This window comes from Plecotus auritus (genome assembly GCF_963455305.1).
Source record: "Plecotus auritus genome assembly, chromosome: X".
Taxonomy (NCBI): Eukaryota; Metazoa; Chordata; class Mammalia; order Chiroptera; family Vespertilionidae; genus Plecotus; species Plecotus auritus.
In genome coordinates, this window is record NC_137784.1 from 12,402,305 (window position 1) to 12,423,940 (window position 21,636).

A 21,636-nucleotide genomic window follows, 5' to 3' on the forward strand; every position below is an offset into this window, starting at 1 on the left:
GGCAGGGGAGGGCAGTTGGGGGCAACCAGGCCAGCAGGGCAGGGCAGTTAGGGGCAACCAGGCCAGCAGGAGGGCAGTTAGGGGTGACTGGGCCAGCAGGGGAGGGCAGTTGGGGGCAAGCAGGTGGCAGGGGAGGGCAGTTGGGGGAGGGCAGTTGGGGGCGAGCGGGCTGGCAGGGGAGGGCAGTTGGGGGCGATCAGGCCAGCAGGGGAGCAGTTAGGCGTTGATCAGGCTGAGGGGTGAGTGGTTAGGGGTGATCAGGCTGGCAGGCAGGTGAGTGGTTGGGAGCCAGCAGTCCTGGATTGTGAGAGGGATGTCCAACTGCCCAGTGGGATTAGGCCTAAACGGGCAGTCGGACATCCCTTGAGGGGTCCCAGATTGGAGAGGATGCAGGCTGGGCTGAGGGACACACACACACACATACCCGTGCACGAATTTCATGCACTGGGCCTCTAGTCCTAATAAAAGAGTACTATGCAAATTGACCATCACTCCAACACACAAGATGGCTGCCACAAGATGGCCAGCAGGAGAGGGCAGTTGGGAGGGACCAGGCCTGCAAGGGAGGGCAGTTGTGGGTGATCAGGCCAGCAGGGGAGGGCAGTTTGGAGGGACCAGGCCTGCAAGGGAGGGCAGTTGGGGGCGATCAAGCCTGCAGGGGAGGGCAGTTAGGGGTGACCAGGCTGGCAGAGTGGGGAAGTTGGGGGTGACTGGTCCTGCAGGGAAGGGCAGTTGGGGGGGACCAGGCCTGCAGGGGAGGGCAGTTAGGGGTGACCAGGCCTGCAGGGGAGGGCAGTTAGGGGTGACCAGGCCTGCAAGGGAGGGCAGTTGTGGGCAATCAGGCCAGCAGGGGAGGGCAGTTGGGAGGGACCAGGCCTGCAAGGGAGGGCAGTGGGGGCAATCAAGCCTGCAGGGGAGGGCAGTTAGGGGTGACCAGGCTGGCAGAGGAGGGAAGTTGGGGGCGACCAGGCCTGCAGGGAAGGGCAGTTGGGGGGGACCCAGGCCTGCTGGGGAGAGCAGTTGCAGGGGACCAGGCCTGCAGTGGAGGGCAGTTAGGGGTGACCAGGCTTGCAGGGGAGGGCAGTTAGGGGCAATCAGGAAGGCAGGCAGGCGAGCAGTTGGGAGCCAGCAGTCCTGGATTGTGAAAGGAATGTCCGACTGCCTGTTTAGGCCCGATCCTACTGGGATCAGGCCTAAATGGGCAGTCAGACATCCCTCAAGGGGTCCCAGATTGGAGAGGGTGCAGGCTGGGCTGAGGGCCTCTAGTATATATATAAAAGCCTAATATGCAAAGTGTCCCCTCGGGAGTTCGATCACTTGCTATGACATGCGCTGACCACTAGGGGGCGCTGCGGAACATGGCAGGCTACCAGTGGTGGCAGAGGGAGCGAGGAAAAGAGGAGGCAGGGAACCTGATTGGCCCTGACTGCCAGCCAGGCCTAGGGACCCTATCTGTGCAACTAGTTCGTGCACCAGGCCTCTAATGAGTAAATAATTGGATACTGTTGGGAGCCAGGGCCCTCACTGTGGAAGAAGGGACATACAAATAAGAAACTGTGGGAACTGATGGGAGGTATCAGTGTGACCTCAGGATTTCTAAAATATGTATGTATACTATATAATATGTGTGTGTGTGTGTGTGTGTGTGTGTGTGTGTGCAGGCATGTATGTTTCCTAGCTATGGCTGCAAAGACACTCCAGTAGCAATGGACACCAGTGTTCAAATCTTGGTCTCTCACATCCTTCCCCACTAAAAGGAACCAGGGCTCCTTGAAGATATGGTTGATTTCAAGGAGGTGGAAGAGAATTCCCAAGATGAGCTTGGAGCACCTTGTTATGCCACAAAGTAAGAAGTGTTAAAAATAATCATGGGGGCATAGCGAGGATATAGCAATCAGCTTAAAGGGGTTCCCACTGGCCAAAGCTGGGGTGGGGCCTGGGAATCTGCACTTCTAACAAGTTGGGAGGTGGTGATGATGCTGAGGCTGCTGGCTGGGGACTACACTTTGAGAACCACTGTGCAAAGGTTAAGAAAAAGACTGTGGAAAACTTAAAGTTGGCCCTAGCTGCTTTGGCTCAGTGGAGAGAGCGTCAGCCTGTGGACTGAAGGGTCCCAGGTTCGATTCCAGTCGAGGGCATATGCCGAGGTTGCAGGCTGGATCCCCAGTAGGGGGCGTGCCGAAGGCAGCCAATCAATGATTCTCATCATTGATGTTTCTACCTCTCTCTCCCTCTCCCTTCCTTTCTGAAATCAATAAAAATATATTTTAAAAAACTTAAAGTTGGTTGCTAGGGTTTTTCCTCTATCATATAGTACAATCTTAGACATTAAAACGACATGACACTTAGTCTTCATTCCACTTTCCCTCCCCCATATACCAATTAATCAATGTATGTGAATTTTTCTTTGTCAAGATTAATTACATTTACATTCCATTCTACAACTATAATTCCTCAATTTTAAAATCTCAGTTCTGTATTTTAATGGACTCAGAGCTCCTAACCATTCCTTTTACTAGAACTTTGTTGGGAAACCTGGTCCCCTCTCTTCTGGGTGCCAAAATGTCCAGAACAGGGGTTGACTGGACCCAGTCAAAGGTGTACCTTACCCTTCGGACTTTGGCATCCACAGATGGGCACTGCGACCTGACCTGACCTGGAAAGTGCCTCCTCCTGGGGGATCTCCCCCTGCTACACTGAGGTCCTGAGAAAGTAGCAAATAATTCATCTTCCCAAGTGCTTTCCATGACTCTCCACATGGCCTTGTGTCCCTTGTGTCTATTGCGTTTCTTTACTCAGTGCTTCTAAGGGGATTGGGGAGGTTTGGTTGCATTAGCATCTTTTCCCCTTATCTTCTTTGTTTGGTTGCTGCTGCATAACTTGTGGCTGCTGCTTACTGAGTTGGCTATTTAATGGAGAAGGAGAGTATCTGATCCAACCTTATTTCTCCTGGTTGGACCTGAAAATATCTCCAGACTTTTAAAAAAAACTATTGAAAAATATAGGGTTTATTGGGTAAAATGTGCTCCATATTATGCATCTACATAAAGTGTTATAATGTAAATATAATTTTTTCCAATAGCAAAAAATTTTATTCCAAAATATTTATAGTAGTTTTCTCTGCAATAAAATTAGGGATGATTTTTAATTGAAATTTATATTGAGATAATTATAGATTTACATGAAGTTATAAGAAATAATACATGCCCAACTGGTGTGGCTCAGTAGTTGAGTGTCGACCTATGAATCAGGAGGTCACAATTCGATTCCTGGTCAGGGCACATGACCTGGTTTCAGGCTCAGTCCCCAGTGGGGGGCATGCAGGAGGCAGTCAATTATTGATTCTCTCTCATCATTGATGCTTCTCTCTCTCTCTCTACCGCTCCCTTCTTCTCTGAAATCAATAAAAAATATTTTAAAATAAAAAATTTAAATTAATGTTCTCACAAACTGTCAAGTAACTTCTTCAAGCATAAGGAACAACAATATTTTATTTTGTTACCAATAAACATTTCACAAAATTCAGTTGGGAATGTAGAGGTAATAATAAACAGAACACAGAAAACATAAAGAAATAAGATATTAAAGCCTAAAATATCATTTATAATCCCATCCATTCTATCTTATACATAGTAGATATTCGATACAACTGAACTTAAACAGTTTATAATATGTGCTTGCAAAATGTGTAATGCTGTAGTAGTAAAGTACAATTTCCAAATATGAGACTTTGTCAAATTTTTAAAAAGCGTTTAAAAATATGATATGCTCAAGCTTGCCCTGAGGGAAAGTAACGTGGAATATAGATTACAAAATCTTCACATATTTTCCACAATAGCATTTTAAAATCCTAAAACAGCAAACAGTTATGGAAAAAACTGAATGAACCAATTGCTAAAAATTCAGTGCACTCGTAACTACCTGATGGAATATTTGGAAGCACCTTTTCTCTTGCCTTCTTAGATCTTAATATGAAATGTATGAATTATAAAGGCCTTGAGCCTCAGAAACTTAAGAAAACTTCAAGTTATAAGTCAAAATATCACCAGGAAAAAAATCTGGTATAAAATTTGCTACCATAAGGCCACTGTTAAAAGTTCTTTCATGTACAGACACTATACAATTCAGATACTTTTGTTTTTTATTACATAAGTAAAACGTTCAACATATAAACATTTGAATATAACTCAGTTAAGTTCCCTATGAAACCATGCTCAGAGAAAAACTCAACAAATAATGCCCTTTTGAAACTTTTTGCAAAAGAAACTGTAATTAATACAGCTTTTCAATTAAATACTGTACTTTAAAAGCAAGTAAGTGTACAAAAAATGCAGCAATCCACTACAGAAAAATAGTTATTTTATCAAGAAAGTTACAGTATTAGTGCTTTAGTGTCAAATGTCCTGTAGTGCTGATTCCATTTGCGACAATTCCCCATTAGACTTCTGTAGCAATATCTGCATATTTCTATTGAAAGAAAACAAAATACAGACTTCAAAAGAAGCATCAGGTATAACATCTGAGCTAGTTTTGTTCACACTGCAACTTATAAAATAGTTTAATTTATGTATTACTACTTGAATCCTAGATCCCCACAAAGGTATGTGGATATGTGGAACCCCAAATACGCAAAGTAACAACAGCGCACATCAAAGTGGGTATCAAATGATGACAGTAGGACAAAGAAAATACATGGCACTCAACCCATTGCTATTAGTAAGTTGATGGGAATGGCATTCTGCCATTGGGTGAGTTTCATTGGGGACATCCCTGGCAAAAAAAAAAAAAAAAAAATGGCTCAAACTTTATTCCTTCAAGTACAGAGCCTGATTTGACACATGTACAACTTCAAACTGGTATTTTATCTTTGTCATCATATGGTATCTAATTCTAAAATGATATGAACTCTACTAGCTTGGCTGATATCAATAGAGAAAGCTATTGGGGGAAAGCTTTCTTGCTTTTGGATGATTACCGACAACATAAATATATGTAAGGCTTCAATAAACACAGGAAAAGAAATTCACAAGAACAGTAAGACTATGATTAAAGGGTAATGGCCATGGATTCTACACTTGTGATGATATGTAAAATATTAAATTACCAACCATGAACTGGACATAAGACCATGCAACTAATAAAAGAGCAAAAATGGCAGAATGGCATGTTTTTATGGGACATTAAAAATATTAATACATACAGCCTTACCTTTTACTAGGATCTTACAATATTAAAACTGAAAGAAATGTAAAAGTTGATTTATTTTTTGGCATTTATATTAGTATGCAAATGTTTAATTCCAAACAAAAACAGTACTGATAAAAAACTCTTATTCTTCTTTCTATTTGGTTAACGAAATACTCAGGATACATGCATATATACTTTGTCAACATTATTCCTTTAAATAGAGGTAGACTTCATTGTATCCTATATCTTTATTCAAATATAATATACAAAATTATAATTATATAAAAACAACTTTAAAAGAAAACTATAATAATTCTTAAAGTTTTTTTCAACTGAAACACCTTGTTTATAAAAATGTACAATTAGCCCTGGCTAGTGTCCGTGTGCACAGTGGTTAGTGTCAGCCCACGCACCAAAGGGTCACAGGTTCGATTCCAGGTCAAGGGAACATACCTGGGTTGCAGGTTCTATCCCCTGCCCCAGTCAGGTTGTGTGTGGGAGGCAAACAATCGATGTGTCTCACATCGAAGTTTCTCTCTCTCTTCCTCTTCCTCTTCTTCCCCCTTCCTCCCTCCCACTCTCTCTAAAAAATAGCAGTGGAAAAAATATCCTCAGTGAGAATTAACAAAGAAGAATGTACAATTATTGTGAATCATGTTCACCTTTGACATAGCTTCCTTCTTCTATACCACCTCTTGGATTAATCCCTCTATTCTTCCCATTATTTGAAAACCTAACTAAGCAGAATGCTGAACTAGCCAAACAAGCATCATCCTCATCTAGATTTTTATAACTTGACACTTATGTCATTGAAAATGTCCCCTTGTTGGTCTTCCTGTATCTCATCTCCTCCCTAGAATCCTGCCTACCCACTGCTCACCAAGCGTTCATCAAGTACCACTTTCTCCTTCTCAGTTTAGGAAGATGTCCTATTACTACCAGATGTCCTTATTCTACCCAGTTTTTGAGGTCCTCTATAGTTTGTACACCCCTATCTCTACCCAACTCTACATTCTACTGCCAAACATGGATCTTTGGCCATAGTCCCTTCTATGTCCTACCCTTCTCCATGACTCAGCTCATAAACTACTACCTCATCTGTGAAGAGAGTGAAAATCAAAGTACTTAGCATACTCACCATTCCTAACATGTTGACCTTTTCCTCCTCTTAGACATTTACCACCTGTGAAATTCAGCTCTTCAAAAGTATGGTTGTACAGCAAGCAGTTAATATAGTATACCTAACTGCTATCCTTTGAAAGGCCTGCTTGCAAGGTTGGCCATTGGCTGCCATCTGGAAACTTAGATTTCGGGAAGGTTCCCACCACTGATGAGTGTCTAAACTATGCAAATAATAAAGTCAATGCTGAATACCTGCTTTCCTTGTGAGAGTCTGGCATTTGGGTATGTCTGGCAGGGGGTGCCTACGTGACCAGCTCCCAATAAGTCTCCAGTGAGCACTGAGTCTCTACCAAGCTTCCCTGGCTAGCAACATTTCACATGTGTTTTCACAACTCATTGCTAGGGGAATTAGGCAAGTTCTGTGTGACTCTACTGGGAGCGAACTCCTGCAAACTTACAGCTGGTGTCCCTGGGACTTTGCCCAGGTACCAATTCCCTTTGCTGACTGTGCTGTGCAGCCTTCAACAGTAACACATCATAGTCACGAGTGTCACTAAGTGCTGAGTCCTCGGCGTCCTCCTAGTGAATCACTGAACCTGGGGGTGGTCTTGGGGTCCTCTGACACAATGGCTGCTGTTCACTAATTTTTTAGAGTTATGGATGGATGTGCTTGTATGAGTGTTATGTATTTATGTGTTGTGTGTGTGTGCATGTATGATTAGATTTGATTCATTCAAAAGCATTTTCCAAAGATAGACTACATGAAAGGCAATAGGGGAATATATGAAAACTAATGAGGTGCCCTCTATCCTTAAGGAGTTGACCATCTATTTGGGGAAATAGGAAGGTAAAGAGCAACAGTTAGAGCCCGGCTGGCGTTGGCTCAGTGGCTGAGCGTCGACCTATGAACCAGGAGGCCACAGTTCAATTTCCGGTCAGGGCACATGCCTGGGTTGCTGGCTCAATCCCTAGTGGGGGGCATGCAGGAGGCAGATGATCAATGATTCTCTCTCATCACTGATGTTTCTGTCTCTCTCTCCCTCTCCCGCTCCCTTCCTCTCTGAAATCAATAAAAAATTTATTTTTTAAGAAGAGCAACAGTTAGAGATCAAATGCAAGGACAGCTAAAGAGGGGAGGGGGTTTGGTAAGGCTTTACAGTGGGTCTTAAAAGGAAACCAGGATTTTAATAAGAAAAGATTGGGGATTTGGAAGTTATTTCTAGCCAAGAGAACAACAGGCACAAAGATACAAACATGTGAAAACATATGTTATGCTCCAAAAAGCAGAGGGCCCATGGAGAAACGTGGTTAGAAAGGTAGCTTAAGGCAGGACCTGGCTAACAAGTCTAGTCTCTTTTTTCGTAGGAACAAAACCTTTGGAAGGTGTTTGCACAAGAGTGATACGATTCAACCTGTTTTGGGACAACTGTGCTAGCAGTGAAGGAACAGAATAAACAAATCATATGAGGCAAGGAAATAAGAAGTTTCAAAGAGTCCAAGAACAGATCAGGAATACATAAGAATGTAACATACAGTAAAGGTGGCATTTTCAGTGGGGAAAGGACAAATTATTCAATGGTGTTAGAAAAACTGACTACTCATTGGGAAAAAAATGAGATCCTGACCTCCCATCATATCATAAAAATAAATTCTAAATGGAATAAATATTTATATGTTTAAATTTGCTAACCATAAATGTAACCATTATAGTTATTTTAAAAAACCATAAGGAATTTTTATAAGCATAAGCATGACAGTTGACAGATTCATCAACATTTACAAGTTCTGTAACATAAAAGCCATCACAAACAGCTGACAAACATCAAATAAACACCACCAAATGTATGACAGATGAATACCCTCAGTAAATCAGAAGCTCCTACAAATCAACCCCTTGACAGAAATGCCAGGGAAGCATAGAAATAAGGAAATTGAGGGAAGAAATACAAATGACCAATAGATACATAAAAATATAGTCACATCATTAATAATCAAAGAAAGGCAAATGAGAGCTGTTTTCTGCTATCAGATTGACAATAGGTAATAAAGACTGATGATGTGGAGTGTGGCGAGAGGGTGTAGGTAAACAGGCCTCTTCATATACCTCTGCTGAGAGCAGAAATGAGGGCAGTATGGCAAGGTACCAAAGCACCAATATCCCCAATGGTATTAACCGAAAATAATGAAAACCAGTAAGCTACCCAGGAGTCATCAACAGAGTCTTGGTTAAGGAAATCAGCAATCATCAAATGGGGCTATACATATCCTTATGGGTATATAAAGACTTTCCAAGGAGTATGCAGGTACAACTAGTTTGGAAGGAATTAATCTCCAGATCTTCAAATTCCCAATGCTTGCTTTCTAGAATTAACCTGCCTGAACAGCTGATTAAGTCTGATGTCCCACCTCCCACTTTGCACAAGAAAGATATGCTTTCTCATCCCGAATCTGATTACTTTGCGTTACCTGGGGACCCCCCCCCAAAAAAAAGGGGACAACTGGAAATAGTGGTGGTAGTGTGAAAAAAAGAACCCACCCTAGCAGCTAGTAATAAATATCATGCGATGGTTTCCGATTCTTTGCTTTTGTTCAATAAAACAGAAAGGAAAAATTGAGCTGTCAGTGAAAAAACACTCAAAATACTTTTTGATGATAGATCACTAATTGATTTTTCTGACCTATAATTCAAAGTGAGTCCAAAAAACTGAGTGGTATTGCTATAATAAAAGTCCTTTCATTCCCATCTATACAATAATATAAATAAGGTTTCTCAGGACTTATATCTATAAAAAGAAAAAATAGAATTACAATGTATACTGGAACACTGTATTATCCTACCAGCAATAAGTACTATTCATCTACAAATACATGAACTAATTAAAAAGAGAAATATATTTCTAATAAAATATCTTTGTCTAATTAATACTTAATAAAGTCTGTAATATATTTATGCTATTTTCATCAACAGTAATGTTAACTCAATCCAGAGGAAATATTTAACACCTAATAGTTACAGAAATAAATTATTAACATTTTATGTCAAACTTGTTTGGTTATCAGTAAAAGACTTTCAATAAAAAGTCGATGGGGCAAATGAAATAAAATCCAAATTCAAGGTAAAAAAGGAATGATGTAAAAATTGTCACTGTTAAAAGAGCATGTTTGAAAAAATAAATAAATAAAATAAAATAAAAGAGCATGTTTGTACATCTTTTTAAATGGATGATGCTAGTGATCAAATTCCTGTGGTAGGCAGGTTCCACTGAAGAGATTTAAAAGAATGATGTAACAGTTTTAATTAAGACTCAGTATTTATAATATGCCAGACAGTATATCCTTTATAACAATTTAAACTTACAATAAAAAATTAGATACCAAACTAAACATGTGCAACAAGGTTAATAATTTTCAAAATTTTGGGGTATGTAAGCAAAAGTTTGAAAAGTACTGAAATAATACATCCATAGAGAGGAATAATATGCAGCCGTTAAAAGGAATGAGTTGAATTACAGAATAAATGAGTCATAAAAATAAGAAGACTTGGAATGGTTGAAGTTGGGAGGAGGACTAGAGGATGAATGAGACAAGTTTCTGCTATGGCTGGTGGCTGCGGAAGCTATGGACCATGAGGGGAAGGAAACCAATGGTCTGGGGAGGAGAGCCAATTTGGTTTTACTTTTAACAGCATTTACTGTGATGTAATTCACATACCATATAGTTCAACCATTTAAAGTGTGCAATTCAAGTTTTTCTGGTGTATTCAGAGCTGTGCAACCATCAGTCACCGTAATCAGTTTTAGAATATTTCTCACCCCCAAAAAACCCATGCTGTATCATTTTACAGTCACACACACACTCCATTTCTCCTTAACACCCCCTGTCCCTAGCAATCACTAAGCTACTTTCTGTCTCTATAGCTTGGTTTATTCAGAACATTTCTATAGATGGAATCATACAGTGTGGTCTTTTGTGACTGGTTTCTGTCACTTAGCACCATGTTTTTAAGGGTCACCCATGCTGTAGCATGTGTCAGTACAAGTTTGATTTTGAACATGCTGAATGTGAGGCATTTTCAGGACATCCAAGTGAGGGTATCTGGGAGGCAGCAGAAAACTGGGGCTCTGGAGAGTTGTTAGGGCTGAAGACATCACCAGAGGTAATAGCTGAAACGTTGGGAAAGATGAGGGCAATCAAGGCAAGTATAAACAAGGAATAAACAAAGAGAATAAAGAATATAACACTAGGGCCTGGCTGGCATGGTTCAGTGGTTGAGTGTTGACCTATGAACCAGGAGGTCATGGTTCGATTCCCAGTCAGAACACATGCCCAGGCTGCATGCAAGAGGCAGCTGATCAATGATTCTCTCTCATCACTGATGTTTTCAACTCTCTCCCACTCCCTTCTTCTCTGAAATCAATAAAAATATATTTTTTAAAAAAGAATATAACACTAGCCGAAACCGGTTTGGCTCAGTGGATAGAGCGTCAGCCTGCGGACTAAAGGGTCCCAGGTTCGATTCCGGTCAAGGGCATGTGCCTTGGTTGCGGGCACATCCCCAGTGGGAGGTGTGCAGGAGGCAGCTGATCGATGTTTCTCTCTCATCGATGTTTCTGGCTCTCTATCCCTCTCCCTTCCTCTCTGTAAAATAGCAATAAAATATATTTTAAAAAAAAGAATATAACACTAGGGAATGCTTGCATTTTTTTAAGGGTGCATGGAAGGAAACAAATCACTAAGTAAGACAGAGAAGGCAGAGAAGTAGATAGTGAAACTGGAGGCTCCAGATCATAAATGTTTGAAGGAGATGATGCTCCTACGCAACGCTTTTGCCCCCTGGTACACTTCAGTTTGAGGGACAGAGCAGGTATATAACTGATTTCTGTTCATTTGTCTGGTCTTGGTTCCTGTTCTAATCTTTGTACTCCATGACTTTCAAGGTTTTTTTCAACTCAAAAAGCTGTAAGTCCCAGTATGTAACTTCCTTCCTGCGGCATCTTTATGCTCTCTCCTTTGTCCCCTTCCCAGCCACAGACAGAGCTCTGACAGGTACCCAGCTGACAGGCATCTGAGGACTGACTGCTGGAGAATCTCTGATGCTAAGGACTTCCATGTCTTTCTGACCAAATGCCCAACTGCTAAGTGTTCAGAGGCAATGTTCCCAGAGGTGGCCTCACAAATTCTTACTAAGTTCTTTGTCCTATTCTGGTACATAGTCTGACTCTCAAGAGTTTCTGCAAACTTTCTGTGATGAGAAGAGGATATAAAAGAGGGGCACTTGTGAATGATAGTGGATAAAAGATTAGCCTTGCCCGGCCAGCCAGCGTGGCTCAGTGGTTGAGTGTCAACCTATGAACCAGGAGGTCAGGGTTCAATTCCTGGTCAGGGGACATGTCCAGGTTTCGGGTTCAATCCCCAGTGTGGGGTATGCAGGAGGCAACTAGTCAATGATTTTCTCTCAACATTGATGTTTCTATCTCTCTCCCCCTCTCCCTTCCTCTCTGAAATCAATAAAAGTATATATATTTTTAAAAAGACGAGCCTTATTTCAGGTGGTAACAGACATTTCTCCAACCCCTTCATCTTTCAGCCTAAGCCCAGAATCCAATAGATAAGAGGTGCAATAAAAGGGAAATTGGGCGCCAGGATGGGACTGATATGACAAGTGCATGTTGAATGACGAGAGAAAATTTCAGTTCTGTACTTTCTTAATACTGCTTGGGAATCTCACTACTTTGTAGGCAGCTGGAAAACCAAGGCAGTTTTAGGGAAGCCACAATTGTTCTGGTTAGTGGAACAAGGGGACATATTAGGATCACATCTCCCCACCCCTCCATGAGATTGTTTGGTATTGGAGACAGGAAGCACGTCTGATGCACAGTAACCAGACCACACTACAGTTGAGCGTCACAAGACTCCCACGCCATGAATGATCAGCCCAGCTATCTCTGTGATGGAGTGAGAAGTCCAGACAAGATCAATTGAAACCTTCCTGGTGGATTCTGAGGCATGGGGGAAGTTCCAGAGTACCTAGATTAACGAATTGATCACACATCCTTAATTAATCTAGCTGATGATCTAATAATGAAAAGAATGAAGTTCCTATTAGGGCAAAATATCCAAAGCAGTGAACAGCTGCTGCTCAGACTAACGTTTCTCTCCAGGAAAGTAGCTTCTAAGTTCCCTATAATGCTGGACTTGGGATGAAAAGTGATGTAAATGGTACCTCACACCCAGTAAGCCCATTTGAGCAAAAGTGTCCCTAATCCAGGCGTGGGCAAACTACGGCCCGCGGGCCGGATCCGGCTGTTCTATCCGGTTCTCTTGCTCTCCCCTCCGCTCCTTTACTTTGAATTTATATTAGTTCACACAAACACTCCATCCATGCTTTTGTTCCGGCCCTCCGGTCCAGTTTAAGAACCCATTGTGGCCCTCGAGTCAAAAAGTTTGCCCACCCCTGCCCTAATCTAAGAGAAAGGGGAAGCAAGCAACATTAGAAGAAACCAAAGACTCCAGGCCTCTACCTCTTTTCTTTAGGGCATGAAGGTTGAGGTAAAATGGAATAATACGTCTAAATCATCAGTTTATACACATAGAATGGGGTTTCAGCACAATACTATTGGGACAGCTCTAAGGCCAAGTAAGCCTTAAGTACCTTGGTTCCCACTAACCAGAACGAAAATATATTAAAAACACACACACACCTCTAAGGCGAAGTAAGCTTTAAGACCTTGGCAGAAGCAGAGCAGCTGCAATGCCTCATTACTTTTTCTAAAGGTCAGGAGAGTGCGGAGCCCAGCTATTAAGTAGGGTGCTAATAGTAGGAAGCCTGATTTCATGCCGTACTCATAGAGTTATGCCTTGTTCAAACACAATCTATAAAAGCCTGGCTGTGGCTTGCTTGCAGGCACTGACAATAGGCAGACTGAACAAACCCATGTCAAAGTAGCTACGATACAAAGATATATGAAGCAGCATCCAGAGGGTTACATCTAAGAAAAACAATAGAAGACGCTGTTGTTGTTTTTTAAATCCAGTGTATTGGGACCACCTCTAACGTACTCAGATGGCAGTAAAAGGCAACAGGAGGACAGGGCCATGACCTGCATTGGCCATTAACCATAAAAGCTACATTTTAGATGACACAAAAAGCCAGGCCAGTGTGGCTCAGTGACTGAGCATCAACCTATGAACCAGGAGGTCACAGTTCGATTCCCAGTTAGGGCACATGCCCGGACTGCGGGCTCGATTCCCAGTAGGAGGCGTTCAGGAGGCAGCCGATCAATGTTCTCTCTCATTGATGTTTCTATCTCTCTATCCCTCTCACTTCCTCTCTCGCTAAAATAAATAAAAATATATTTTAAAAAACACACACCATTTTTAAAAAAGCCTAAGCCATAAAGATTAGAGACCTACAGCAGGCTGTGGCTCCTTCTAAAACACACTCGTCAGGGCCTAAGATGAAGGCTTGACGACTGGTTTCTATTTGTTGCTAAGCAAGGTCAAGGTGGTCTGGAAGAACTGGGTGGTCAGTAGGAACAGGGCAAGGTGAGGCAAAAACAAGAATGATGAAATGGAGCAAGTTCAATGAGCGTATAGAAAGCGCAGGCTGAGGCAGGCAGTCAAGAAAGCACTCAGGAGCCCCAAATCATGGCAAGAATATAGGTAAAAATGGAATTAAATGAAGCTAACACTCAAAGTTCAGCAAAGAACTAACAGAAAAGAAACACATAACATGTACCTGAAACTCAACCCTAAAGTTAAGGAAAAGGCTTGCCTCAGCCTTCCTCCTCGAGTGGAAATCAATGACTAGCTTCCCTGAGACCATGCAGTCTGCCACCTGTGATTGGGGATAAATATGTAGAAAGATCTGCTGCAAAGAAATTTGCCACACAAGATAGGAAGAGAAGCAGCACCTCAATCCAACAGCAGGGAGGGGGTATAAGAAGGGAAAATTATAGCAATTTCACTCCATTTTTCAAGGAGAGATGGCTTTTATAACACCTAGGATGACATACACAGTGAAATTAGAAACCTCTTCAAATGTACTAAATTAAAACTAGGGGGTAATAGAGGTTCAGAAGATATCTAATTTCAAAACTTAAAAAAAATCAGTTGCCAACTCCATTCTATTGATCCATGTTTTAAAAAACAAGTTTTACTAAAACCACTAAGCAAGCTCAGTGTAAAGGCTTCACAGGTATGAATATTTAAGGAGACATTTATGGTTAACAAATTTATAAAACCACAGTTGGACTATTTGATAGCAACAATAAATATACTGACATTTCTCAGAAGAAAATATTAGCCCATAATTATTAACAAAGATTAGTAAAAATATTGAAAAAATAACCTCCCTTAACTGATATAATGCTATTATTCTCATTTAAAATATAATGTGTAGAATGTAATTTTATATCACATTGATGCTGTATTTTCAAATACCAATATGGCAAATTTAAATAAAATCTATCTACAACTAAAAGAGTATGAAATTCAAATGATCAAGTAAAGAAACTTTTCTAAAAATATTTTTTATTTATTTTAGAGAGGAAGGATAAGGGAGAGATAGAAAGAAACATCAATAATGAGAGAGAATCATTGATCAGCTGTCTCCTGCATGCCCCACACTAGGGATCGAGCCTACAACCCAGGCATGTGCCCCGACCAGGAATCGAACCATAACCTCCTGGTTCATAGGTTGACACTCATCCACTGAGCCATGCCAGCAGGGCAAGAAACTTTTTATTAACATGAAGAGTTAGCATAAAGTAGTGATGCTTACACAGCATTCTGAATGTAATTAATACCATTGAATTGTATACCTAAAAATGATTAAAATGGCAAAATTTGTTACATATTTTATCAAAATAAAGCATATATGAGTAGGGATAAAAGAAGAGTTAGCATATTTTACAATTATGCACCCTTTTTCTATAGTCAGTTCAATATTTTTGGTACTTAGATAATTCATATTTTATAAGGCTAAAATATATCAGTTAAAAGTCTTTACCAGAATTTCCATTTCAAAAATGAATCATAGAGGAGATATTCTAAGGTAAAAAGTTTCAACAGCTGGCATATTCAAAATATTTGAGGTATAACAGCTAAAAGCATTTTCAGATTAAACAGTCTCACAGCTCTATTACCACTGCTCCTTGAAGTTTCTCTGCAACTATTATACAATAAGAGTATTTTTGAAATCTAGGTTGTTTCCCAAGTCAAATTAAATTAAAAACCCAATTTATCTATTAAACAGAGATAATTTATGAGTTCCAAAGTCACTCAATATTTTTAATGAATCATAATCCAACTAACCTTTTTTCTCCTCAGCAATCTTTCTCTGAATTTATTAGTGAAAAATCCCTTTGAACCAGCATACCGTAAACGCTGATATTTAGCCTGAATGTTCAAGCTCTTCTTTACTAAGCCTGATTTACAATGGGGCTGCAGTCTGCCACCTCTAAAGTTGGTCTGTAAAGGAAAAAAATAATTAAATCTTAAAACTAGAGCTTCCAAATCTACTTTATTAGCATAAGAAATGGAAAAATGTCTGGTATTTAGGGCTGCCCTTGATTCTAGGCACTACAAATATTAAAAGGGAAGAGGTTAATGATGGACATAAAGTACATTTTCCTCAAACTAGTTTCCTAGCTAATTTTTTTTTAACTTTTTGCATTGATTTTAAAGAGAAGAAGGGAGGGGAGACAGACAGAGACGGAGACGGAGACAGAGAGACGGAGATGGAGACAGAGACGGGGAGAGAAGGGGAGAGAGAGAGAGAGAGAGAGAGAGAGAGAGAGAGAGAGAGATTGACTGATCAATTGCCTCCCACACATGCCCGGACCAGGGACAGAAACTGCAACCTGGATATGTACCCTGACTGGGAATCAAACCCGCCACCTCTTGGTATACAGGATGATGCTCCAAACAACTGAGCCACACTGGCCAGGCTTATATAAAAATTTTAAAAATCACATAAAACCATTTTTAAAACCGTTAAGTTAAAATATTTTGAAATTCTTGAAATTAACCATAAGAAAAATACAACTTCCAAAACCTCTAATGAGCTAAAATTATCCTTCTTATTTATAGTGAAATATATCAAATCACAAATGGAGGGGAAGATATTAAATATCAACATCTATTTAAGAATAAAAAACTCTCTTAACTTTATTCTTGTCAGTGCCTTCCAAGCCAATATTTCTTTCTTAATCCTCACCCGAGGATATGTTTTTATTGATTTGAGAGAGAGAAGTGGGGAGGGGGGGGAGAGCGAAACATCAATGTGAGAACCATCCATCGGCTGCCTCCCCAACACACCCTGACCGGGGATCAAACCTGTAACGTAGATATGTGCCCTGACCAGGAATCAAACCCGCAATCTTTTTGGTGCTCAGGACGATGCTCCAATCAACTGGGCCACCTAGCCAGGGAAAACTAATCTTTCTTTAACATAAAAATTCCATTAGCAAAATATTTTCAAGATAAGAATTATACTTAAAAAGACTGCCCAAAATTACAATAGATGTAAAATGACAATGAGTTGTTGTGTTTCCCATGTGGAAAATGTACAAATGGTGTACAATAATGGAGAAATTATAAAAACTAAGTATATTCCTCGTTCTACAATTATTTAACAATGGGTATGTCATGCATAAAGAAGTATATAAGTTTATAAAAAGTATTTACGCCACACCTATTTTCCAATTATTTCTTTAAGACTACAAAAAATTCAGGTAAAACAGAATTATAACGAGACTGTAATTTTGTTAAAACTATCTGCATACTATTTACAATGTCCACTGTTACATATCTCATAAGGTGATTACTAATTCTGGCTTTGAATTAGTCCAATTAATATAAAAAGTAAATTTTAATCAACTCCTTTTCTTAGGAAGGATTATTTCCTCCTCCTATTTTACTATAAAGGATTGTAGACTTCCAAATGATCATATAATGTTACACAGCTTCAAATGAATGGTCAAGAAAATTATTGCATATATATTTTTAAAATTTATAATTAATGTCAATGAATTTTTCATTAGGGAGAAGGGATCACATGAAACAACTCATAACAATTGTAGAAAAACACTACAATCAACTATATCTGACCAATGAATAGAACAACATGTAGGAAGCACTTAAATCTGAAAGTCCATTGACACAGTCTCTAAGCTATGCAGACATCACATTTTCAGTTAATGATTTTATGCCTTAAGACATTAAAAGATGGTATAAAACATTTGTATATATTCTACGGCCATAGCTATTTTCGAAAACCTAATGTCACACATGTTTTTAGGTACATGAATTATTGGCTAAAATACTATCTACTCAATGCCTACTAATTGTGTTGCTCCCAGTGGAAAAAAATCTTTTGACATCTAAAAATTCTGACTCTCAAGAAGCCTGGTATTAACAGATCACTCAGCTACCCTCCTACTCTATGGCTTGGGGATAGTTTATAATACCTTTCTGCTCATACTAACTTCCTACTGAGCTAACTACTCCGTCCAGCCTGCTTGCTCCTTTCACACACAAAAATCTCAGATTCTTCTCCTTTTTTGGGGGGAGGGAAGACACTGTGGGATGAAAAATATGAATAAAGTACCTATCATAAGCAGGAAAATCAGTCCAAGTGGATTTAAAAAGCACTTCAACTTCTGAGAGCAAGAAAAGAGAAATACACTCCTTTGTACTATATTCTTATCCCATACGTTTGGGGGATGAGATTATCTGGATAATCAAACATGTTGGTTAATTAAAACTATCACATCAGACATAGCTGTACACGAAGAATGTGATGGAATACCTTTAACAAAGCTTCCTGGACCAGAATTTTCTCTGATGGTCGATCCAGAAGGCCTCTGAGGGCTGCATGTCTATTTGGGGGCAGGTTTTCTTTAATCTGTAAATCCTGGAGAAGGTTCTATAGCTATGCACTTACATCTTAGAGATAAAGGGACAGACTTAGAAAAAGGGGTTGGGACCTGGCCTGTCTCCCCACTGAGAGCCACTCTGGGTATTTTTTATGTATTTGTATTTCCATGTAATACTTGTAAAAATGTTCCACTGGCTACAAAAAAAATTGAAAATCAAGTCCTGAGGAGAGAGGTCATCATTAAATTGATTAAAGTTAACTCTAAGTGTCAGAAAGAAGTTTATAGCTACTATAAACATCTTTGAATTTAGCCATTACTTAGAACATTATGTTCAAAGCATAAACCAAAAGCTAGAATAAAATGGAAAATAACACCCAATACCTTAGGTCTAAAGCCTCTTGTGTTTTGAGGGTTGCTCTCAACTTCAAATGCCTTGTAAGTAATGTTGTCTTTTCTCTGCATAGTATAATCCTGTGTGAAAAAAAGTATTAGCATGGGTTAATACATGTTAAAGTTTACTTTTAAAACATCATTTTATCATTAAACACCCATTTTAAATGTACAGGATTAAGAACACAAAACATGTAGCATGTAGCTTAACTATAGGAACATACACACATCTTCCTTCACATAACCCATGCCATTTTGTGAAGGGCTAGTTTAATTCACGAACGTGAGAAATGTAAAAAAATACTCCTGCATAACACAATGGGTAACTTTTACAAAATGGACTAAAAATGTAGGATTTATTCAAGCATGCAGAAGAGAAACAAACCCATTATTATCAGGAGTTGCTAGAATCCCCAATGTCTAAGAAAACAAATTCCCAGCACTGCAGGAGGCAGTTTTGCTGACTCAGATCAATGATTTGAGTAAATGCTCCTGCCATGACTAGGAAACAATCAGAAGTCAGAGTATTAAGACAGTAACTACAAAGAACCTGAATCTTTTGATGGGAACAGAAAAGATAGGGCCCATTCTGAAAGATGGTTTCTTTTTCCCCAAAATAATCCTATATAATAAAAAGGTAATATGCAAATCGACCAAACGGCAGAACTACCGGTCGCTATGACGTGCACTGACCAACAGGGGGCAGATGCTCAATGCAGGAGCTGCCCCCTGGTGGTCGGTGCACTCCCACAGGAGGAGCACCGCTCAGCCACAAGCAGGGCTGACGGCTGTGCTTGGCTGGCAAGCGCAGCTGCGGTGGGCAGAGCTGGCCTAAGCCATCAGTTGGACATCCCCTGAGGGTTCCCAGACTGCTAAAAGGCACAGGCCAGGCTAAGCAGATTTCCCCCTCACTCTCCTTCCCGCTCCAGTGCACAAATGTCATGCACCGGGCCTCTAGTAGTCTTACAACCTTCTCTTTATTCCATTTGAGTCTATACTTCTCACAAATCTTCCTCTTTCATACCTTTACCTCTCTCCTCAGTTTAAAAAAAAAAGTCACAGCCCAGCTGGCACAGCTCAGTGGTTGAGTATTGACCTATGAACCAGGAGGTCACGGCTCCATTCCAGGTCAGGGCCTGGGTGGCCGGCTTGATCCCAAGTGTGGGGCATGCAGGAGGCAGCTGATCAATGATTCTCTCCCATCATTGATGTTTCTCTCTCTCTCTTCCTCTCTGAAATCAGTAAAAAAACATTTTTTAAAGTTACATAAAACCCTTTTCATAGCAGTCATCTTGAATTTATACTAAGTCTATAAATTTGAATAAGTGCATCGAGATACATGCAATGAGATGAGACTTTCAGGGACCCTGGGAGGAAGGAATTGAAAGGATATGAATTACTGGAGGCCAGTGGGAGGACTCTATCGGCAGCTTTGGACCAGGCCCCTATGCCACCCCTTTCCTTTGAGTGTGGACTTGCTTCTTACAAATAGAGTACTGTAGAAGTGATGGAATGTCACCTCTGAGATTAGGTTACAAACACACTCTGGCATCTATCTTTCTAGCCATCACTTGCTTGCTCTTATGGAAGCCAGCTGCCATTTGTGAACTGCCCTATGAAAAGGCAAATCTTTAAAAACAAAAAGTAGATTAGTAAGTTAGCATGCATAAGGGCTCTTATTGGGGTCACAAAAATGTTCTAAAACTGGATTATGGTAATGGTTACACATCTTGGTAAATTTACAAAAAAATTATTAAATCATACACCTAAAACAGGTGAATTTCATGGTATGTAAGTTATACCTTAATAACATCCTGTGTTCTTAAGTAAAGAAAGCTAGTACTATAATAAGTACAATAAAATCCTGCTAAATCAAATAAGAGATGACCATTTCTTCTGTCATAACTACATGCCTCAACAGAATCTTAATGTTAAACAAAAGAATTATAACCCATACTTACTGAACAATTAGTTACAGACATTATGAAAAATATTGGTGATCCCTGTACATGTAGATATAGCTGAGGAGGATAGAATGTACAAAAATGAAAACTTAGAAATGCAATCTTACCACGTAAGGAGTCTGAATAAACTTTCTAGAATTCGACTTTATAACACATTGAGGGTTTTGGAAGCCATCAGCATGAGATGAAAAGCAGGAAAACTGATTATTCCTAATAAAATGAGAGACAGAAAATAAGAATCTTTTATTAGTTTACCTTTATCCCACAAATAAATATGAGAAATCAAATTACCCCCTTTAGAGACAAAGTGGCACAACAGTAAAAATAATCTCAATAATCTACCACTACTAAAATCACAAATGATAGTTTTCAGGGTTAAAACCTTCATTTTTCAACAAACATTATTTAGCTGAGTGGAAGTTAGCAACGAGGGTAAAACAGTATTCCTTGGACCAGCATTCTCAATCTGGGGTCCAAGGACAGGCCTCCTGAGAGCTGTAACACCTTGAAACCATGAGAATGTGTATTTTCTGAAGGTAGAGAATAACTGCTCTCAAGCCTTTGGCAGCACTGGACCCCTCTTGCCGACAGACTCTTACTGGTGAAAGCACAAGAGATGAGGTGTGTGATGGGCTCAAAGTCCCCTAACTGCCCTCCCTTGTAGGCCTGGTCCCCCCCCCCCCACAACTGATCTCCCCTGCAGGCCTGGGTCCCCCCCAACTGCCCTTCCTTGTAGGCCCGGTCGCCCCCAACTTCCCTCCTCTGCCGGCCTGGTCACCCCCAACTGCTGTCCCCTGCAGGCCTAGGTCCCCCCCAACTGCCCTTCCTTGCAGGCCCGGTCGCCCCCAACTTCCCTCCTCTGCCGGCCTGGTCACCCCCAACTGCCCTCCCTTGCAGGCCTGGTCCCTCCCAACTGCCCTCCCCTGCTAGCCATCTTGTGGCGGCCATCTTGTGTCCCCATGGGGGCAGGATCTTTGACCACATAGGGGCAGCTGGCAAAAAGCCAACATATTTGATTGAGAATCAATCTAATGATTGAGAATCAACACAGACCTCAGTGAGACGGATGAAGAGACTGAGTATTTGCAATT

At 40.5% G+C, this 21,636-nt stretch overlaps 1 protein-coding gene across 9 annotated transcripts in view; it reads right to left on the minus strand.

Annotated features, from left to right (window-relative positions):
* Positions 1-3,460: 3,460 nt before the first annotated feature.
* BCLAF3 (BCLAF1 and THRAP3 family member 3) overlaps positions 3,461-21,636 on the minus strand; it is a gene marked incomplete at its 3' end in the record, with an annotated part of 66,670 nt that continues 48,494 nt past the window's right edge. For 3 of the 9 annotated variants that reach the window (XM_080652050.1, XM_080652048.1, XM_080652047.1), the window contains 5 exons: positions 20,653-20,755; positions 18,573-18,662; positions 15,625-15,780; positions 5,209-5,236; positions 3,461-4,467 (listed from right to left, as the gene is read on the minus strand). In XM_080652050.1, the coding sequence (XP_080508176.1) occupies positions 5,231-5,236; positions 15,625-15,780; positions 18,573-18,662; positions 20,653-20,755 (355 nt within the window). Of the gene's footprint in view, positions 4,468-5,208; positions 5,237-15,600; positions 15,781-18,572; positions 18,663-20,652; positions 20,756-21,636 lie in introns of those variants that run through there. The other 6 variants (XM_080652053.1, XM_080652052.1, XM_080652051.1 and 3 more) reach the window with 2 other exon arrangements.